The sequence below is a fragment of the Trachurus trachurus genome (genome assembly GCF_905171665.1).
Source record: "Trachurus trachurus genome assembly, chromosome: 23".
Lineage (NCBI taxonomy): Eukaryota > Metazoa > Chordata > Actinopteri > Carangiformes > Carangidae > Trachurus > Trachurus trachurus.
Window position 1 is genome coordinate 5,072,025 of NC_139912.1, and position 21,579 is coordinate 5,093,603.

Consider the following 21,579-nt stretch of genomic DNA (forward strand, 5'->3'; position numbering starts at 1 on the left):
TTTTTTTATTTATTTGAAAGGCTATAAGTCCTCTTCTACCCTTTTAATATATATAAATAAATAAATTCGGGAGATAAAACTATGAACATAGAAGTTTCCGGTTGAAGGGAAAATAAATGGGGAGGATAAAACTGTGAGCACACGGAAGCTACAGGTAACTTCCGTTAGCCATTTTGTTTAAAACCCCCCCCCCAAAAAACACTGCACTTTGTAAAACCAGCTGAAATGATCTTAACTATTCTGCAGGCAGATTATTCTCCTCTATGTTGTCCAGAAGAGTCTTTAGGGACGTGGAAATATCTTCAAAATGGTGGTAAGTCTCGTTAGTTGTTGTTTTGTTTTTTTAAGTTGGAGCTAGCTTAAATGCTAAAGTGACAAGCGCTGCACCTTTTTTCTTTATTGCCTGTATATTTTTTGCCAAATTGGCGCCATTTAAGTATGCCAAATTAGCCTGGAGAATGTCTTCTTTGCAGTATACTCATGAATGTACAGTTAAGTGGCACTGACTTACTCTGATATTGAAGACAGATGTTAAAATGTGGGATTTCCCAAGCAGGTCAATATGCTATCGTTTTTTCTTTGTCCTTTTTTTGTCTTCTTTTTTTACTGGCTGTTATTTGCAACAGAAATCTGATACCATGGAAAACCACGGAAAGTCACAGTCTGTCAAAAAATATGAGTATGAGTCATATCTGCCTGCAGCCTGCATTTCATAAGTGATGTCTGACACAAATCTGGGCGTTAAAGTAGTAATTAGATATTCAAAAAGCTGCTTTAAAGGTCAAGGAAATATTATAACAACCTCACCTAATCAATAATTATCCACCTAGCAGTTTGCATTACTCCTGTTATTGATCTAATGTCCATCAAGCCATCCAGTAAATCTGGAGTTGTAGGCTACACATTATAATCGCTCTATTCTTTTACAGCCTCATGATGTTGCTGTCATTTTTAACTGCAGTAGCCAAATGCTGCTCTATCTGTTTTTTTTTTTTGCACTTATAGCTCGTGGGAAATGTCCTTTTGTCTTCATTTTGTTATTTCACCACACACTGTATAATACTGTTCGTCATCCTGTTACACAACAAACCACAGGGTATATGAAAATGTAGGCCTAATCATAGCGTGTGTGTGGATGGGGACATGTTAAAGGGAAATTATAGTACGCACTATACACCAAATTATCTTTGATTACTAGGAAGATATTTGATGTCAACTGAGGGCACTGCCACTGCAAATAAAGAAATACTTGGTAGAAAGAGAAGTGGGTTTGTTGTCTAGTTTCCTGTGTGACTCTTTTGTATTATTATTCATGTCTTTGATATCAAACCGTGCAGGAAATGGTCTGTACTTGTAGCCTACACAACACATACAGGACTGAATATTGTGAACATATTTTTAAGTAAGATAACCGTTTTCTCCACTTCTCACTAAATTTAATTAACTTTGGAAAATAAATTGAAGACAAATGTCAAGTGGAAAGACTTAGTTCTTTGTTTGTGTCAGTACTTCCCACCTCCACATATCTGATGACTCATGCTATACATAACCAAGATGTTGATGTCGTCAGAAACTAAACAGACAGGGATCTAAAAAAAACAACACATATTTTATTGTACAGGATTCAGAACAATAAAATCTACAGTATGCAGGGATCTATCCAAAATAACAGCATCAATAAAAACACCTGAGGTACAATAAGAAAACAAACAAAAAAAACCCTGTAATTCACCAGTGCTACACAATAACGGACCTTTTCTGACAACAGTACAGTAGCTACAGTATATCAACATGATTACATTACAGTTATTTACACAACAAAAGGTTGTAACATCTGTACCCAAAATGGAGGTAAAAGACTCGTTATACTATGGAATAGGACAAGAAATAGAACAATAACAGTTAACGGGACAATAGATTTAATTTGGTGTAGCTAAGTCTCTCAGTTTGTTTTATTCAAAGACATTAACTTCATAAACTATTATGAGGCACCATAATTAATTACAAGCACATTTTCTATTGATAAACACACCCTGATAAACACAGAAGCAAGTTAAGGGAGTCAGATACTTTCACGGGGGAGATCTATTGGTAATTACTTACACGCTTTTGACCTAAAACAAGTCGGTGAGTTATGATTTATGCCGGCACAGATTTGATGAATTGTGACTATCATAACAAACCTGTCTTATATTATTTTCCTCTTATATTGTCTTAGCACAGTTGTTTAGTTTTTTGGTTGTTGTGGATATTTTAATTTGACATTTTCCATTGGAGAGAGATAGAAAGAATGTGCAACAAGTTTTGTCGGTATCTTACAGCCTTGACACCTTAGTGGTTATCGTCTTCATTATCACCATGTTCAGGGATACAGTTGATTTGTGGGACATTCAGTGTCTACAGTCTCTTCAGTTTGACTTGACAGTAACGGTGAAGTGCTGGTTGTGACCCAGCGGCGTGTCCGTTAGGTAGTAGGTTGTTGGTCATGTGGTCATCAGCGCGCTGTGATCCGAGCCATCCCCGGGTTAACGAAGGAGAAGTTTCGGAACATCGTCTGGTCGACGCTATTGATGAGCGTCCGGTCGGCACACGACAGCCGAGGCTTCTCGTTGATGAACTCTTTGTCGAAGTTGCTGCAGTCACTGGGCGATGACTTAGAAGGAAGACGAACAACTCAGGATTAGTAAAAGGACTGAAACTGATGAGAATGACTGTCTGATATCTGGTGTTGTTTGACTCAACTGGATTTGATTTGATTTGATTTGATTTATTTGTCAGTAGAAAAGAAATACAAAAAAATAACTGACGAGGATAACACAGAAAAGTCCAGGACTTATTTCCACTGTGGTCCTCTAAGACAATCCGAACTAGGTGATAAAACATTAACATTGAAATAATTACTACTAAACAGTCATTTACAGTACAGCTTTGCAATACACAATACACAAAACGAGGATGATGTGCATTTGCAATACGCCTTAAGGGAAAAGTGCACACCTTAGTTACTCGGAGGAAATACTCTACTGCTTTAAGCAGTCAATCCACCATCTCTTCACTGCTACTTTAAACCTGTGTTTTGAGCTGATTAATTTAATTGAAGCAGGGAGACTGTTCCACGCTAAAGCCCCACTATAGGCAAAAGGCAATGGATGCCTTCCTAGTTGATTGGTTTGACTGGTTTTGAGCAAGATAAATGCAAAAGGCAATGAACCACACTTGGTAGAGGGATGGGATTCGGGAAGAATGCCTTATATGCCCATATATTGCAATTAGGTTGTACACAGATCTGGCTGTACTTACTAAGGTTGGCCTGAAGGGTGGCGCCACTTGCCGTTGCTCCAGGGAAGTCCAGTCAGTGCTGCCGAAGAAACTGTGTTCCCTAATGTTTCCTTTCACTCCAAGTCGCTCCTCAGGCTCTCTAACAAACAGCTGCAGCAGAGATGGATCATAGACCAGGTTAGAGACAACATACAGTACAAGGAGATCAGTCATTTACTTAGAGGGTTTTCTGCCCTGGTGTTAAAAGGGAGTTAGAGTTGCAGACCTTGACTAAAATGTCCTTGGAGTCTTTGGTGAGCCAGCGAGGGTAGACGGGGTTGTCCGTTCGTATGGACTGAAACAGCTCCTCCTCGTCTCGGCCATGGAACGGAGACTGACCAATCAGCATCTCATACAGCAGAACCCCAAACGACCACCAGTCCACCGAGCTGTTGTACTTCTGACCCAGCAAGATCTGATACACAATCACACACACCAAAAAGCACACAGTTAAGACAAACTGGTTGTCATAAATTCATGGGTGTTACTAGAACAATTGATTTACTGATTGCAATGCAAACATTTCGGTTTTAATTTTAAAGGATATAATACAAGTTAAACCAACAAGGCTTAAGGGAATCCAAAGACTCAGGAAAGGATATTTCTTCATGCCACCCCAACAACAAAACACCCACTGTGATATCACTCATTGGTTGGTGTGTTGATGGACATGCTCAGTGCAGCAGGATTTGTCGGCCCTCGGGATTTGACTTATCCGTTAATCTATACCCTTGCACAAGTGAGAATGTGGTCACCTCAGGGGCGATGTAGTCCGGCGTCCCACAGAAGGTGGAGGTCCTCAAGTCTTCCTGCATGTTCTCCTTACACATGCCAAAGTCTGCTATCTTTATATGTCCCTCCGAGTCCAACAACACATTATCCAGCTTCAGATCTCTGCAGAGGATCAGAAGGACCAAGTAAAGACACGGAAAAGGGATCAGGACGCAGCTCTCGGTTTGGTCAACGTCTGAGTTGTGCACGAGAATTACACCAAACTGAGACTCTACCTGTAGATGATTCCTTTAGAGTGCAGGAACTGTAGCCCACAAATGATCTCGGCTGCATAGAAGCTGTAGACAGAGGAAATTATGGAATATGTTAGTTGCCTTTATCGTGTGTGTCTCACTACCATTGCACACTACCCGTCAAACAACAATTTAAAGACGTTCTTGCATGAAGGGACATACCACACCTTGCGAGTTGGGGGTATAAGACTTGAAGGATTACCAAGAGTACAACAGTTTAACAGTAACGTGTGTTGATATTGGATCTCGCGGCTTTGGACTGGATACATACGTGGCTCTGTGTACGTCAAATTTGTGGCAGCTCTGGATGTGGAACATGAGATCCCCTCCGTTCAGATACTCCATCACAAAGAACAAGTTCTCCTGGACGCAGAAAGTTGCAGAGATGTCAGAGCTGCAGGTGGTTTGGATTGAACGTTTACTGAACATCTTGATGTGAAGGTGAATGGTTGTTACCTTGGTCTGGAAGGTGCAGTAGAGGTGCGTGAGGAAAGGATTTTCCCAGGCTAAGGACAGGACCCTCCTCTCCACCATGGTGCACTCCACGTCATCGTCCATCAGGACCACGTCTTTTTTTAGAGCCTTTACCGCAAAAAACTTGCCGCTCTTCTTCAGCTCGGATAGAAACACCTGGACACACAACGAGAACATCTTGAAAACCTTCTGCTGTGTTTGATCCCAGCAGGATTACTTGAAAAGTGCAGAACTGATCTGTACCAAACTTGGTGGAGAGATGGAAAATGTTCTATTTGGGGGGCAGATCAAGTCTTGCTGTCTGACTTTGAATTTTTCCCTCTGTATGTTGTCTGAAATTTGCATGATCAGATATCTGTGCTCTGTTCTTTTCTTTTTTTTTTATTGTCTTCCTTTTTCCTACCCACCGACTGCCCCCCTTCTTGTGCTGATAAGGGTGTCAAAGCCACAAAACTGTGGTTTTCTGTGGAAACAGCCTGCACAAACAAGTCTGACCACAGTCTTACAATGTGCTTTTGAAAGCTGCATGTTAATGAGAATGGCTAGAATACCCCTTTTGATAAATGGAAACCAATGGAAAAGGTGTTTCCCTGAAGTTGCTAACGAAATGTACTACAATAATCTAACTCATTCATTAATGTGCAATTTATTCTTTCCTCTCAAGTGTCAACAAATGACGCAGCAAATCTACTAATACCATTTGCATTATGTTGTTGTTGTGAACTTCACACACTTCTCCAGTACCTTCCCGAAGCTGCCCTTCCCGAGCATCTTGTGCAGGACGAAGTCATCGATGTTGAACTTGGGTTGGAGGTCTTTCCGTGGGACGGCGTACAGAGGCTCATCTTCTGTCAACGCCTCGCCGACCGACCCGCTGCCGTCCGCCGGTCCCTCCCATGAAACTCCCTGCTGGTCTGCAACAACAGGTGAGTCAGGAAAGACAATAATAATACAAAAAACAAAAAACAGACCATGTTGGGTGTGGAAAAAGCTGGCTTACCTTTGCTTGCAGGTGTCGCTGTGGCCGGTAAACCCATTATTAACCCTGACGGAGCTCGGACCACTCCAGGCTGACCAAGTCCTACCGGACCTTCTCGACCAATGATTTCACTGTCTCTGGTGCCTCTGGCCTGAATGTCAAAGGTAGGATCAATGATTCAGCATTTAATATTTAATTTCATGGAGTATCTCATTTTGAGACAATAAAACTCTCCATTACCAAACCGCATCTGGAAAATTAACGATCTAACAGCACTCCTTAAACCTTTCATGCTTAGATTATAGGTTTAATTTGCATAGAAAATGGCAAATCAAGTCAATATGAAATAGAGAAAAATGATTAAGGTCAATTTTCTGAAATGTGCACAGCTTAAACATTTTAAAATGTCTGAGTAATGTCTGCGTCCGACCTGCTGTTTGCTCTCGATGATGGCCAGAGCTTCAGCCATCAGTTTCTGGTTGACCCCACAGAGGTTGGCTACTTTCTTCTGGCATTTGTGATGAACGTTCATGCTACATTCTGCACAGAAGACACAGTTTACCATGTAATCCCACTGAAGCCACTTGTAACAGAAGACAATGCTGTTTAACAAACTACATTTATCACACACTGTGTTTTTGCTCGAGGGAAAGCTGATTCTACCTGCAGATATTACGATGCAACGATTTCTTGAAAAGAGGATGTAAACACAAGGGATTAGAGAAAGTAGATAAAGAGCTTCTATCTCTAAACCCTCTTGTTGTTTCCTCTTATTGTTGCTGCATGTCTTCTTCACACATTGAGTGTGAATCAGCAACAACACAACAGCACAACGCCTGACTGCACCAGTGTGTTGGCTCGTGATTCAATTCACATGGAACACTATATTTTCCACCTGCTGCTGCTGCGGCAGCTGCAGTTTGTTTCTCTCCAATCGTCCAACCCGTGCAAAGAATTCGTTGAACATTTCTGATCGGAAATGTTGAAATCCAGCAGCTGTTGGACGAAACATTTTGTGCACAACTGTAGGGCAGCTGGAAACTGGATTTCCAAATTTGGCGTTTTGCAGATAAATGATTTAGTTTGGGGTTTTTTTATTGATTGAGAAAACTTTCCTGGCCTCTTTCCCCCCATGGATCCTCTGTATGTGTGGTTCCTCATGTGTTGCTTTCAATCAGCACTGAGGCTGAAGCTGTTGTGTGCTGTCTTGTATTTGTGGTTGTATAAATAGAATTTCCTTTAATCGACTTGACACAGCTCTGTCACAGCCAGTCAGAGTTTATTTATAACCTTTTATCATTTAAATTTATTCATATGTGTATTTATTTATTTATTTTTTTAACTTTCTTAACATACAATAAAACCTGTTGAATCTAGGATTATTTGGATTTCACAGCTACCTCGGTCAGATATTCTGCAGTGTAGAAAAATCCAAAAGCTACAAGCTTTTCCCTCATGATGTCTATTCTTGCACAAACACAACACAAACAGAGGTTGTGTGACCTTATGTTAAACATCTGGACACGACACAGAAATCATAAAACTCCCGCCTCTCACCCTCACATTTGAGCCCCTGCTTGGCGAGCCCCCACAGCAGAGTCCCGCAGTGTTCGCAGAAGGTGGGGCTTTTGTAGTTATAGACCTTGAACCTGTGCGGCATGTCGATCTTGAAGCGCTCCTTGTGGATCTGGAAAAAACAAAGTTACACACCTGAGCTGGAGAGGAAGAAAACCATCAGTAGAAACACTTCCTGTATCCAGACAGTGGGAGGCAACGTGAGGTTTTCTTCTCTTGTCGCCTCTAAGGATTTATTAACTCGTCATCATGGGGAGGAAGTGAAACAAGAGCGCGAAGATGAAAGAGGCAAATGAGACGAGACGTGTAAACGATTCCTCTGACAGTCAGCTCCATTACTAAGCATTATAACCACAAGTTTACAAATGTTTTTTACGCACACTGTGTCAGCAACCGCCGAGTTTATCTGCCGGCTGCTCGGCACGAAGAGGATGTTGTCGCACAGAGGCATTTATTATGTATTATGTGGAGCTCATTTCTTCACTTACCATCGTTTCTTTGCTGTTGATGGCCGAGCCCGTGCACTTGGCGATGACTTTGTCGATGCATTTTTTGTGGATGGCTGCGTTGCACTCTGAAAGACACAAAGACGAGAAGAAGCTCAGACACAAAAAGCTTCAACAACGCTTCAACGCAGAAGTGGAAAATACATGGCGACACTTACGCCTGCACTGGTAGCCCTGCTTGTTGAGCCCCCTGCAGTGGAGAAACAACAGGTGAGTATGCTGCTGATGACTCATACTGCATGTTTGATGAAGAAAATGACTAATTTGATGGTTTTCTGAGGAACTAAACGTGTCTCACGGACCAGACAAACTCTTTGCAAACGGAGCAGAAGGTCGGCTGAGGGAAGAACGTGGCGCTGAACTCGTGACACTTGACGACGTGAACCTTGGCCTGTTTGATGGCCCCGCGGCGCTGGTGGAGGGCGAACAGGCCGTCGCGCTCCCGCTCCGACTCGGGGTCTCCCTCAGGCTGACCGGCGGCATCTGAAAAGAATTTAAACCTTTATTTATAAAAGGGCTGCTTGCAATTGACATAATCTGTTGCTCAACTCTCTGTGGACAGGGAGAGATTACTTACTGACAAGAAGTTTTCACACTTAGGTTTCTCACCTTTTCTGGGCCGAGAGCGTTTCAAACCTTCAGCGTGTTTCAGTTTCACATGTAATAAGAGTTGGTCTGTATTCTCACAGTTTCTCACTTTATGGTCCAGAGTTTTACTTTGCCCTAACCCGAACCCTTTTTAGTTTAACCCCAAACCTTTAAATTCTCATAATGTCATGACGCAAAAAGCCAACGCAGAATTCATCCAGTAATTTGTTGGCGCCAGTGTTTCATACGAAGACTTAAAGTATGAAGCAGCAGCGTTTCAAGTGTGAGAAGATGAAGCTATGAATTTTAATTTGGCTTTTATAAACAGCTGCATTACATCCTGTTGTTTTCTCTCTCGGTTCATCTAAACCTCCTACACTACGACATACTGCTGCTTTCATTAACCTTTTTTTTTTATAATACACTGATTCAAGTTCAAGTTCTTTCTCTATCTGTGAAAAGCCGTTCAGGATCTTCACAACACGGAGACGCCGGTCAAGTGAAAAAGTTCATACATAACTTTCATTTCTGCAATCTGTAGCCTGTGTTTGAGTTTCCTTTCTGGCCATTCTTAGTTTTTGATTGTGAAATTCAGAGTTCCCTTAAATCAGTCATTCACAGAACTGAGTTAAGCAACAATTGAAAAGTCATAGTTCAAAGTGACGTTGATACGGCAGTGGTGGACAGTAACGGATGTAAATTTACTTGAGTAATCTTACTTGAATACATTTCCAAGACAAATATTTTTACTTTTACTCAAGTTAATTTCTAGGAAGGCTGAAAAGTACTGGTTACTTTCAGGTCTGCTCTTTTTTTTCTAAAATCCTATTGGACACAAGCTGTGTTTGTCAAAGAAGGAAACCCTAACCCCTAAAAGCAGCACATCAGTGCAGCTGGTTTCAAAGAGTTCATTCTCAGAAAGAAGACTTAAAAGACCCTTAAATTCATTTAGAAAAAATTATAGTAATTCATTGATGTACCTATTCAAGTACCTTTAAAAGCAAGTACTTTTTTTACTCTTACTCGAGTTACATGTCGACTGAGCTATTTTTACTTGTAACGGAGTAAATTTTGACCAGTAGTATTTGTACTCTTACTCAAGTACTGGGGTCGAGTACTCTGTCCATCTCAGTGATACGGTAAAATAACTTCAATCACAATAAGGAAGGCGCTCACGCTGAGAGGAAAACATGACATTAAAGTTTTGAAAGTTAAACTTTCATACAATCTTGGACACATGCAGCGTAGCTTAGCATAAAGACGTTGGAGTGTGATAAGTTTAATGTTAAAACTAGTGATGAACAACAGTTAAACAATCTTTGCCTTGTGATAACTGGTGCAGCATCTACAGCTGTGGTCAGATATTGTTTTATTGTCGTTAATGATCGCACTGCAGTTGTCAGTCCAGGAATGTTTCTCTGCGACTGTTTGCTGCCAAGAAATAACTCCAGCACAGAAGTTCCCCTCCAGCTCAGCACATAACACACACACACACACACACACACACTGATATCAGTTTTCTCATGTCAGTCAGAAAAAAGGTGGGAAATAGACAATAAGCTGCATTGTTGTTAAAAGGAAAAGTGTGTGAGCTCCTGTGCAGTGGAGCGTGGAGCAGTTTCACAGATCACACCGTCACGCTGCACCGGTCTCTGTGCCACCTGTTATTCTGAATCTGAGCTGTGATTTCCTATTAGCAGCGTCTAAATATAGGAAAGTGAGGCGGCCGCTTCTCTTTAGCTCCGTGGCGACAGTAAATGTCAGGAAAGCACCCGCCGAAAAGGATCCAACACAAAACCCAAGGTCAGCAGGTCAAACGGTTTGGTCGTCATTTGAGAAAAACAGGTAGGTAGGCTTTAGATTGCTCGTTTTTTGCAGCATTTTAACTCATGAAATTCAGAATATTTCCTCAAAACTGTTAAATTAAAGCGTGAAAAAGAATAAAATATGGAAACGTACAGCCTACGCACTCTTAAGGTCTATTCCTGCTCTGTTTTGACTTGGTATAAAGGCATTTGTATTCATATTGCGTCTTATGTTAGATGTTAAATGTTGCGTGGTGCACAGGAAATGATGCGTCTCGTTGTTTCTGGAAGCAGCATCAATCTGCTTTTTTAAGAAGACTCTGTGGTTGACCGGAGACTTCTGGGAAGATGCAAGAAACATCTCTTTCTTTATTTAGATTTAACTTTCAACCTCTTAACTTAAAGAGAAATGTCTCTATAAATGTTTCCACTTTCTTGTTTCGCTTGGTCGTAGTTTCAGCTTCAGTGTGTCGCAGTGTGTTTTAGTTTCTATATCTCACCACTTTTCTCCAGGTAGTATCTGGCCTCCATCAGCAGGCGACCCTGAGGCTTCAGCTCCAGCTGCAATGAAGAGAGAGAAAAAAGAAAAACTGAAACAAACTGAACGTCAGGAATTCATAAGAAACTCATCGTTGATAATTAAAGAGAAGGAGAAGTGTGTGTCAGAGCGATGATGCATGAACCGATGACGACATCAGATTGACACATCGGCAACTCAGCTCCAGAATGAGTTTGACTTGATTCATCCGTTTGATTTTCTTTCTTTCTTTCTTTGTTAGTTCTGGTTAAAGTGACAAATGGCATGACGTGTCTCTACAAGAAGTGATGCGTTTTTCCTTTTTAATCAATTCAAAACTAACAAACTTGGACGTTCTGGTTCTTTCTGGGATAAAAAAAAGAAAGAAGCTAAAGTAACTGGCTGTAAGAGCTTTTCATTGATATAGCAGGAACCATGACTCCATAATATAAAGGGTTAATGAGTTATGGACAATGTTTGCTAAGACTTTTGCAAAGATCATTTTGTTTTATTGCGGCCATGTTTTTCCACCGATCTTGCTGATTTGTGGCCGAAATTAGTATGTCATTCCCCAAACGCTGTCCTACCAAATTCATTGTTGCTAATGTCAAAATTCATAAAGTTGTATTCAATTTACTGTTTGTCAAATTACCGGTATGCAAATTAGCTGGGGGTAACAGTATAGTCCAATTGTCTGTTCTGTAGAGCACATTAACCAAATAACAGGAGGGAACAAAACCTCATCCAAAGTTTCATCAAAGTTAAGTTTACTTTACTTTAATTTATGCAAATTAGCAAAGAAACAGTTGACTGTTTTGTCGAGCACATCGACCAAATAATGTCAAAAATGTCATTTTAAATCTGTAATTACAGCACCATTAAGTGTTTCAGGTTACAACCTTAAGAAAAAATCTAAAACAAAAGCTACATGTAGCATCAAAGGCTCAGAACAGAGGAGCTGTTGTAGTTTGAAGATGCTGAGTCATGTCTTACACCTCAGGCATCATCAAGGTGGTTTAATGACACCAGAGTTTCTCCTGCTATGACATTTCAAAGCGCCGAAGAGAAACAGCTCAGGTGACAAAAACGCTTTGTACTTGAATTATAACGACATAACTACAACCAGTCAAACAGTTCAGATTCACATCAATGCCTCTTTACACTCATAATATAAGTTGTTAAGACTTTGAAAGATTTCAGGTATTAGGTGTGTTTTTATCTACGGCTGCACTGTATTACGATTATATGGGCAGATATTGGGATATGTTATTTTAAAATTCATTTTTTGTTAATTTTTGTACCGAACAAACACGTCTCTTTTATGTCTTGAGGAGATAATTTTGCCTCTATAGCAACACAACACTTGAACACTGTTGCTTCTCAGTTTACCTCCATCAGAGCTGCAGCTCCTCCAGTTTAGATGTTGCACTTGCTCATATTCCAATTTGATCTGATTAAATCGCAATTAGCATGAATTCTTGTGGTGTCACAGTGACCTTTGACCTTTGACCACCAATTTCTACTCAGCTCATTCTTGGCTTTTACTGATGACATCATCTACACAAGACTGGGACACACAGCTGTCAATAGAGACTGTGTTTTTATTTTATTTTGTTTTTTTAAAGGAGGATTTATCTCGTTCATACATTTTTTTTCTTAAAGGGACAAGCTGTGTTTGTCAAAGAAGGAAGTTAAAAGGTCCTTAAATTCATCCATTCATCCATCCATCCATCCATCCATTGTCCGCCGCATTATCTGAGTCCGAAAAAATTATAGTAATTCATTGATGTGAAAAATAAGAAATTTACTCTTACTCTTACATTTGCTTAAAGTACATTTAAAAGCATGTACTTTTGGATACTTAAGTACCTTTAAAAGCAAGTACTTTTTTACTCTTACTCCAGTAACATGTCGACTGAGCTACTTTTACTTGTAACGGAGTAAATTTTGACCAGTAGTATTTGTACTCTTACTCAAGTACGCTGAGAGGAAACCATGACATTAAAGGAGATATCAGTGAAATGTTTTTGTTAATATAAGTCCTAATTAGTCATATTTTCCGTCAGCAATCACTTACATAGAGTGTTTCGACCGGAACACGAGTCTCTCCGTCACTCTGCTCTGCTGTAACCCGAGGAGAAAATTTTCCTTGTGGGATACAAGTGTTATCCAATGAGGAGAGAGAACGGCATGAAGGGCTGTGTGTGCAGCCAAGGGATGCGCGTGAATGTGGTGACGTAGCACGAGGACCAATTGATGCCTGACAAGGGCGGGGGCTGCTAACTCATGGTGCGTTCAAAGAAACTCGTACTTTGTGTTTTTCCTTCCTGTGAAGTCATACCAGTTCGATCTGGTACGAGTTCACGGGTCGGAAGTTACGAGTGGCCGTTATAGGGAACTTTCACAGACAACAGGATGGTAAAAACACGAGCTACGGGTTACCTGGAACGCTACCAAGTCGTAGTTGTGACTTGAAGCTGTAACTTACGGTTTCAAAAGCCTGCCTTGAACGCAGCATTAGCCGAAACGGCCGTGAAGCTGATATCTGCTTTAAAGTTTTGAAAGTTAAACTTTCATACAATCTTGGACATGTACAGCTTAGCTTAGCTTAGCATAAAGATGTTGGAGTGTGATCAGTAGTTTCAACATTTCGGCAATTTGGGCCATTGCCATAATCCCTATAGTTTTAGCAGTAGGTTTGTTACCTTTATTTGTCGTTGCAAGCTATTTTTAGAACGGCGGAGCAGAGCCGTGAGCTGCTCAGAGCTACGCTACGGAGGCTCATGGGATTTCTTGGTTTCCCTCATCAAACTCATCAAATACACAATCCAACAACTCCACAACGCTCTGGTGGACAAGTTGTGACCTGCACATTCACCACGCTATGAGATAATAACACAACGTTACCACACAGAGTTGTTTTAGAGGGAAATTCATGCAAAACCGCTGATGCACGTTCCCGTCGAGGGCAGTTTTTCATCAAGCAGTCTCTGTATTTACCTCTAAAACAACTCTGTCTGGTAACGTTGAGTTATTATCTCATAGCGTGGTGAATGTGCAGGTCACAACTTGTCAACCAGAGCGTTTTGGAGTTGTTGGATTGTGTATTTGATGAGTTTGATGAGGGAAACCCCAGAGGAATCCCATTAGTCTCCGTAGCGTAGCTCTGAGCAACTCGCGACTCTGCTCCACTGTTCTAAAAACAGCTTGCACTGATAATTAAAGGTAACAAACCTACTGCTATGACTATAGGGATTATGGCAATGGGCCAATTTGCCAAAAATGTTTAACTATCCCTTTAACCCAGGTTCAAGTCGGCCGCACTAACCCAGATCTCCAGCTTCCCGTTCTCCTTCTTGCAGCGCGTGGCCAGCGTGTCCAGAGCCACCGTGGCCTCGGACTTGAGCTCCGCCGTCCGGTCCTTCACCATCACGTGCATGATGCGGCCGCGGTGGATGTGGGCGTCGAACGTGGTGCTCCACGGCGGGTACATGGTGGGCTTCTTCTGCTTGAACACCAGCCCCTTCTCTGCAACAGAACAGACAACAAAGACACAAAACAAAACGTCACGGCGGCAACAGACAGGAAACGTGAAGAAACTAAAGCTGCAGCAGGAGAGTCAGAGAGTTTTATTATTGTAGAAACTCTATTGGACTTATTTTAAGTCCGACACACGTTCTGCTGTCACTAAAGCACCAAAGTGTGTATCAGTCCGCTGGTGAAAATAGTCCACAACAATTCCCCGAGTCTTTCAGCTGTTTTTTAGTAATACTGTAAGTGAGCCTTTTTTTATACAGTATATAATGATGTTAAAAGGATAGTTCACCCAAAATTGAAATTTCACTCATTATCTACTCACCCTCATGTCGACTAAAGGCTGGGAGAAGTTTCAGAGTCCTCCGTGGCTTCTCTGAGTTACAGGGGGTCTCGGCGTAGCAGTGCATGTCCATATAACGGTTGAAAATGGATACCAACTGTCTTCGTAACAAAAAGACACACCAAAAAACATCCAAATACCTCCATAGTGCTCGTGTGTAATGTCCGTCTTGTATTGAAGCCCCGAAATGAATTTGGACGTACCAGCTTCCGCTACAAAACAAGCTTGAAATATAGACTTATTTAATTTTTTTCGGGACAATTTTGCATTTCGGGGCTTCAATACAAGACGGACATAACATACAAGCAGCATTGAGGTATTTGGATGTTTTTTGGTGTGTCTTTTTGTTACGAAGACAGTTGGTATCCATTTGCAACCGATAACTCTGAAACTTCTCCCAGCCCTTAGTCGACATGAGGGTGAGTAGATAATGAGTGAAATTTCAATTTTGGGTGAACTATCCCTTTAAGTCCGACACACGTTCTGCTGTCACTAGAGCACCAAGTGTCAGTCCGCTGGTGAAAATAGTCCACAACAATTCCCTTAGTGTTTCAGCTGGGTTTTTTTTAATAATAAATGAGCCTTTTTTTAATATATACAGTATATAATGATATTAAAGCAGAAGTAAGTGTCCGGTCGTTTTCGCTAATGCTGCGTTCCAGGCAGGCTTTTGAAATCGTAAATTACAGCTTCAAGTCACAACTTACGACTTTGTAGCGTTCCAGGCAACCCACTCGTGTTTTTCCGACCTGTTTTACCTGTGAAAGTCACTATAACGGCCACTCGTAACTTCCGACCCGTGAACTCGTACCAGATCGAACTGGTACCACTTCACGGTCGGAAAAATACGAGTTTCCTTGAACGCACCATAACAGTCCTCGTCCCTACGTCGCCACATTCACGGCGTTCCTTGGCTGCACACACAGCCCTGCATGCCGTTCTCTCTCCTCATTGGATAAAAACTGTAGGATACGATACATGTTTTCTCTTCGGCTCAGAGCAGAGCAGAGTGACTGACAGACCCGTGTTTCAGTCCAAACACTCTATGTAAGTGATTGCTGTCGGAAGATATAACTATTTAAGACTTATATTAACACAAATATATCACTTACTTCTGCTTTAATATCATTTGTGGCCTATTTTTAAAGGTTGACATCATCCGTATTATGAACACATGGGACAGGAAATGTATTAAGAGACAAACAAACTGTTGGTTTTGGTCTTTATAAAGCATTTCCTGACAGGGACGGACGGTCGGACGTATAGAATATCACTGGTCGTGTCCTTTTAAAGCATTTAACACGCAGATTTCGCTGAATAACCTCCGGATTATGGAAACGATTTCCTGCCAGCGATGGGAAACCGACACCAGGAATTAATCCGGGGCCGTACAGGGTGTCGCTGTCATGGACGTATAGATCCACAGATGCTCTTTAACAGCCTCTAAAGCTGAAGCTTTGACTTCTCTTCAGTTAAAATGTGTCATATATTTATTTATTTTAGATCATATTTGACCGTGTGACCTGCAGACCTTTACCGCGCTCATCCCACAGCGTTGAGAGATTTACAATCCCGTGCATCACGTGGTCGGGAAGTAAAAAAGACCATCCTGGGCCGGCCTTCGTAATTGACATCTGCTGATTTTATTTATTTTTATTTTATATCCACTTACATAAGCGCCACATGCCGCCCTGCTGCTGCTGCCTGGACTACAAAGCCCGCTAAGCTTTTTTTACTCCCAGAGTAGATCTGCGGCCTTCTCCATCAACGGCTCATCGCCTGCCTGTTTGTCTGTCTGTCCACCAGCTGCCATCTGTGCTGCTTTACAGCGCCCAGAGAGGAAAATATGTCTACACGGGCTGCCTGCATCGCACTTTATGTGAGAGTGTGTGTGTGTGTGCGTTTTATTTCCTTGCAGAGTGAGAGGCGACATGTTTTGATGTCAGTTCCTGTGTTATTCTTTGAATCTTTCTTCTTTGGCATTTAACACCAGGGTGCAGCTCACTGCTCTCAAGTCTCTCGTCGAGTCGACACGTTGTTATTGTAGTTTTTCTTTCATCTAAATCCTCTCTGCTTCGGTTTTAAAACTCGTCGAGAGTCACTTAAGGAAATTTTGGTGGCTTGCGTGTGAGCGATTACACAGCAATGCAGCGAAAGCAAAAAGCTTATGATGCTGTTACTCTACACAACAGACGCTGAATGCACCACATTAAAACCTGATGGACTCATTCCTCAGTTTGTTTTTTTTGTTACTTGAACACACAAACAAAAGCACACTGTACTGTAGTTTATTTTGACTCCATCCCACACACACACACGCACACACAGCATCTTGACGTTGCCAGAAACGCTCAGCGAGGCACCAAATGTGTAGCGATCCGCCGCTGAAAATAGTCCCCAACTAATCAACAATCCTCAGGTGTTTTAGGATTTAATGCTTATCACACTTTTCCCAAGGTTTAGTGACTTCAATCAGCTGGAGTTTTCTCTTTAAAACTGAAACTATATGTTTTAAAGAGGTACGCGTTTCAGTCGAAGTCGATGGGCTCCTCCGCCGCTGAAAATAGTCCATAAGTAATTAAAGCAGAAGTAAGTGATATATTTGTGTTAATATAAGTCTTAAATAGTTATATCTTCCGACAGCAATCACTTACATAGAGTGTTTGGACTGAAACACGGGTCTCTCAGTCCCTCTGCTCTGCTCTGAGCCGAAGAGAAAACATTTATCGTATCCTACAGTTTTTATCCAATGAGGAGAGAGAACGGCATGCAGGGCTGTGTGTGCAGCCAAGGGACGCCGTGAATGTGGCAACGTAGGGACGAGGACTGTTATGGTGCGTTCAAGGAAACTCGTATTTTTCCGACCGTGAAGTGGTACCAGTTCGATCTGGTACGATTTCACGGGTCGGAAGTTACGAGTGGCCGTTAAAGTGACTTTCACCGGTAAAACAGGTCGGAAAAACACGAGTGGGTTGCCTGGAACGCTACAAAGTCGTAAGTTGTGACTTGAAGCTGTAATTTACGATTTCAAAAGCCTGCCTGGAACGCAGCATTAGCGAAAACGACCGGACCACTTACTTCTGCTTTAACAAACTACAGCTGTTTAACCACTTCTTTATCAAATTTAAACTACATATTCGTTAATTGTTTTTAAAGAGGTGAACCTTTTCAGTAGGAGTCAATGGGTTCATCCACCGCTGAAAATAGTCCCTAACTAATTAAATAACAGTTGTTATTGAAAATAGTGCACTTTCCGAAGATATAAGGACTTAAATTGGCTCGTTTTGTTCCACGTTTATAAGTTTTAACTTTATTTTTGTGATAAAGATGATTATAGAATTGGTTTTTACTTGGGATTTGTTGATATAAACAATGATACAGTATAAAACCTGTCAGTCAATAACTCAAGTGTTCACTAAATGTCTTGATGTGTAGTCAGTATTTTTCTATTTGTATTGATTTAATAGTAACAATCTCAGACTTGACTTTTGATCTCGATGTTTTGATTATTTCTGAAAAAACAGAAACTCTTTTTAACGAGTCAGTATTTTGTAAACGACTTCAGTCAGAAAAGAGGCCGAGCTGCTCGTCGTCCACCTCTTTCCTTCACTTTTATCTGAAGATGAAAAACATCCGCACGGAGCCAAAACGCCTGACGGGAGCTGAGTTTATGTTTTTTCATCCAACCCGTGAGTTTCTCATCATCAGCTCTTAATTTTCCCAAACTCAGCAGCACAGAGCCTGTGAACAATGTGTCCACCAACCAAAGTAACGTCCTCACAGGGACATTTATCTATCTCTTTATCCATACTGTTCATATTTAAATACATACAAGCCTCACTGAGATGTGAAACAACCTTTACATGTAGCTGAGTTGAAACCAAATGAAACTAAATGACATTGTCTCTCCAGAGTAAAAACGTCTTCCTCCTCTGAGCTCTGTGGTTTTTACAGAAGAGGAAAAGACACATCAGAGCGAAGCCTCCTCTTTCCCCTCAGTGACACATGTTTTTTTTTTTTTTTCAGCTCCATCCTGCACCACCACCACCACCACTCTGTTAGAATAACCAGATGCAGAGCTGAGATACAGTACCGACCGGCTGCTGGTCGTGTTATCGCGCTGGGAAGTTGTGGCATTGGACAACGAGAAGCAGCGACAACACAATGAAGACGTTTGAGGACATGGAGGCGTGTTGTTTAAAAATAATATATCTATATATATATAAAAAAAAAGGACATTTGGACCATTTTCCATCAGTCAGTCCAGATGTGGAAATGAAAATGACTGACTCTCTAAGAAAACATTAACAGCTACAGTGTGCAACCCGAGGTCAAACAGAGGCTAAAAATAAAGTTACTACATCGCCATTTCTATATTTATTCCAGACGCCCACAGTTGTAGCTTTAGCAACCCTGAACGCATCACTTCCTGGGTGGCAGAGGAACTTTTTTTTTTTTTTTTTTTTTCCTGAGACTCCAGTGAACATGAACATAGGCTACTGTAGTTTATTCACAGCTGTAACAACCCAGCAGTAATGTACTGTAGAGTTATTATCTGTTAAAGGCATTAAAAATGAATTTATTTATATGATTTGTTAAAGGGATAGTTCACCCAAAATTCAAATTTCACTCATTATCTACTCACCCTCATGTCAACTAAGGGCTGGGAGAAGTTTCAGAGTCCTCCGTGGCTTCTCTGAGTTACAGCGGGGCTCCGTGCAGCACTGCATGTCCATATGACGGTTGCGAACGGAGCACACTTTTCTTCGTCCAAATACAGTACGTATATGGACATATGGACATGCAGCAATTTGAATTTTGGGTGAACTATCCCTTTAACTATTATAAACTATTATTCTTGGTAAAAAAAAAAGTTTTAAACACATTTGAGTGAAAGATGAACTTGTTATTTTTCTTGTTTTGGCTGGAAAATGGAAAAAAAAAAAATCACCAATCACAGTTTCACTTCACTGTTGCCACAGTAACAACTTCAAATAGCTTATTGAGTCCAAAACACAAAAAGACATTCAGTTTCCCATCATATGAGATATTAATATTATATTATATTATATTAACAAATGGTTGATTATTAAAGCAGCTGCAGATCAATTTCCTCTGGAGACGATCGACTGAATATAGTTATACACATACTGGTGTTACAGTAAACATGCATCTAATAATCAATAATCAATAGACCCAGAGGACGACACCACATAGCAGCTGCATGTCGGGCCAGTGAACGGCCAATGAGAGCAGAGATACTGGTCTAACCCTGGTGACATCACCTGCAGTGATGAAACACTCACTCTGTGATTGCATCAATTAATAATCACCAATAATTCCCACGATTTATTGATTAATTACATCAGACTCAACTGCAGTTTCTCTTGTTTTTTAATTAACACCAACACAGAAAGTAGAAACTGAGGATCTTTGTGAACTCTATGAACTCTGGGAAACTCTCACAACAAACTTAAAATGATAAATTCTGAATGAAATATAAAGTATTGATTGATTTGATCTGGTGTCTATAGTCTCACCTGTGTCGATGGCCTCCTTCATGTAGACGGCGCAGTACGGGTTCAGCACCTCCTCGTGATAGGCCAGACCGGGATCGATCTCGAACTGGGAGAAGCCGATCCGCAGGAAAGGCGACATGGCTGCGAAACCTCCACTCAGATACTCAGATATCCACAAAGACAGAAGATGAAGACGGAGAACTAGAAGAAGCTCCCGGTGTTGAAGTCGTTTCTTCTCAAAGCAGCTTCAGATTTTTTCAAACTGACTCAGATTTTTGTGTGTTGGAGGCGAGAGGCGGCTCGACCACCTCGTTCCTCCACTGCAGCTCGTCACCGACTGCCTGGAGAGAGACGGGGCAGAGGAGGAGTTTTCCGCCCTTGACGCTTTTACACAACCTGTGAGAGGAAGAGAAAGAAAGAAAGAAAGACACAGAGAGAGAGAGAGAGACTCAGTCAGTACCCATGACATGGCAACCACATGAGCAGTTTCCTCCTCCTAAAAAACTTTGAAGCTGCTCTCTTTCTTTCTTTCTTTCTTTCTTTCTTTCTTTCTTTCTTTCTTTCTTTCTTTCTTTCTTTCTTTCTTTCTTCCTTTCTTTCTTTCTTTCTTTCTTTCTTTCTTTCTTTCTCTCTCTGTCTCTCTCTGCTCCAGCTGGTTCCCACAGACCGGCCTCTAGAACGCTAAAGTCGATGAGAAAACAAATCACAAATCCAAATCTCAGAGTGTTGACTTGTGTTTGTGTTTGTTTGCTGCCTCCTCCTCCCTACTCCTCCTCCTCCTCTTCCTCCTCAGTGCAGCTAAAATAAAACCTCCCGTACCTCCAGGCACCAGGCACCAGCTGTCGTCGCCGTCGGCTGCTCCTCCAAACAAAAAACCCCAAACTAAAAACTAAAAACTCGTCTTTTGTCCTTTTGTGAGACTCATCCACAGTCACTGTACAGTAACTAACTGCTTCTGCTGCAGAGACTCGGTGACGGCGGTCGATGTGATATTTGAGGCCTCCTGGAGTGTGTGTGTGTGTGTGTGTGTGTCAGGGTTGAGACTATTAATAGAGCTGAAATACTAAACTCAGATCAGGAATATGCGAGTCGACCATGACGACGACTCGTCATCGTCGGACTGTGGCACTGAGTCGAGTCACCTCCCTTTTTTTTTTTTTTTTACTGTAACTCCTGCGCTGACCCTGAGTCAGAGGTGTCATGTGACCACACACACAGAAACACACACACACACACACACACACACACACACACACACACACACACACACACACACACACACACACACACACACACACACACAGAGAAACACACCAGTAAGCAAATGAAATGAAAAGGTTAAATGAAGCCGATACGATGTGAGGATTTAAATCTGTGGACGACGTATTGATCGGGT

The 21,579-nt window shown here is 41.4% G+C and overlaps 1 protein-coding gene across 1 annotated transcript; it reads right to left on the bottom strand.

The window, feature by feature from the left end:
- Positions 1-1,623: 1,623 nt before the first annotated feature.
- Positions 1,624-20,468, bottom strand: prkcq (protein kinase C, theta). Its single transcript, XM_083999779.1, has 17 exons — positions 20,205-20,468; positions 14,116-14,315; positions 10,771-10,831; positions 8,180-8,360; positions 8,036-8,067; positions 7,860-7,945; positions 7,354-7,483; positions 6,227-6,336; positions 5,818-5,947; positions 5,562-5,731; positions 4,800-4,973; positions 4,615-4,706; positions 4,326-4,388; positions 4,074-4,212; positions 3,545-3,733; positions 3,301-3,429; positions 1,624-2,653 (listed from the first exon to the last, which is right to left on the bottom strand). The coding sequence occupies exons 1-17, from the start codon at positions 20,320-20,322 to the stop codon at positions 2,495-2,497; spliced, it is 2,163 nt and encodes a 720-aa protein (XP_083855905.1). The 5' UTR covers positions 20,323-20,468; the 3' UTR covers positions 1,624-2,494.
- Between the last annotated feature and the right edge of the window lie 1,111 nt (positions 20,469-21,579).

What these genes read in the sequence shown, in the direction of transcription:
- prkcq (XM_083999779.1), bottom strand. Translation starts at nt 20,322, where the DNA reads ATGTCGCCTTTCCTGCGGATCGGCTTCTCCCAGTTCGAGATCGATCCC. An exon ending in GCAGGGCTACCAGTGCAGGC is followed by an intron (nt 7,946 to 8,035) that starts GTAAGTGTCGCC and finishes TGTGTCTTTCAG; the next exon opens with AGTGCAACGCAGCCATCCAC. An exon ending in TCATCGAGAGCAAACAGCAG is followed by an intron (nt 5,948 to 6,226) that starts GTCGGACGCAGA and finishes TTTGACATTCAG; the next exon opens with GCCAGAGGCACCAGAGACAG.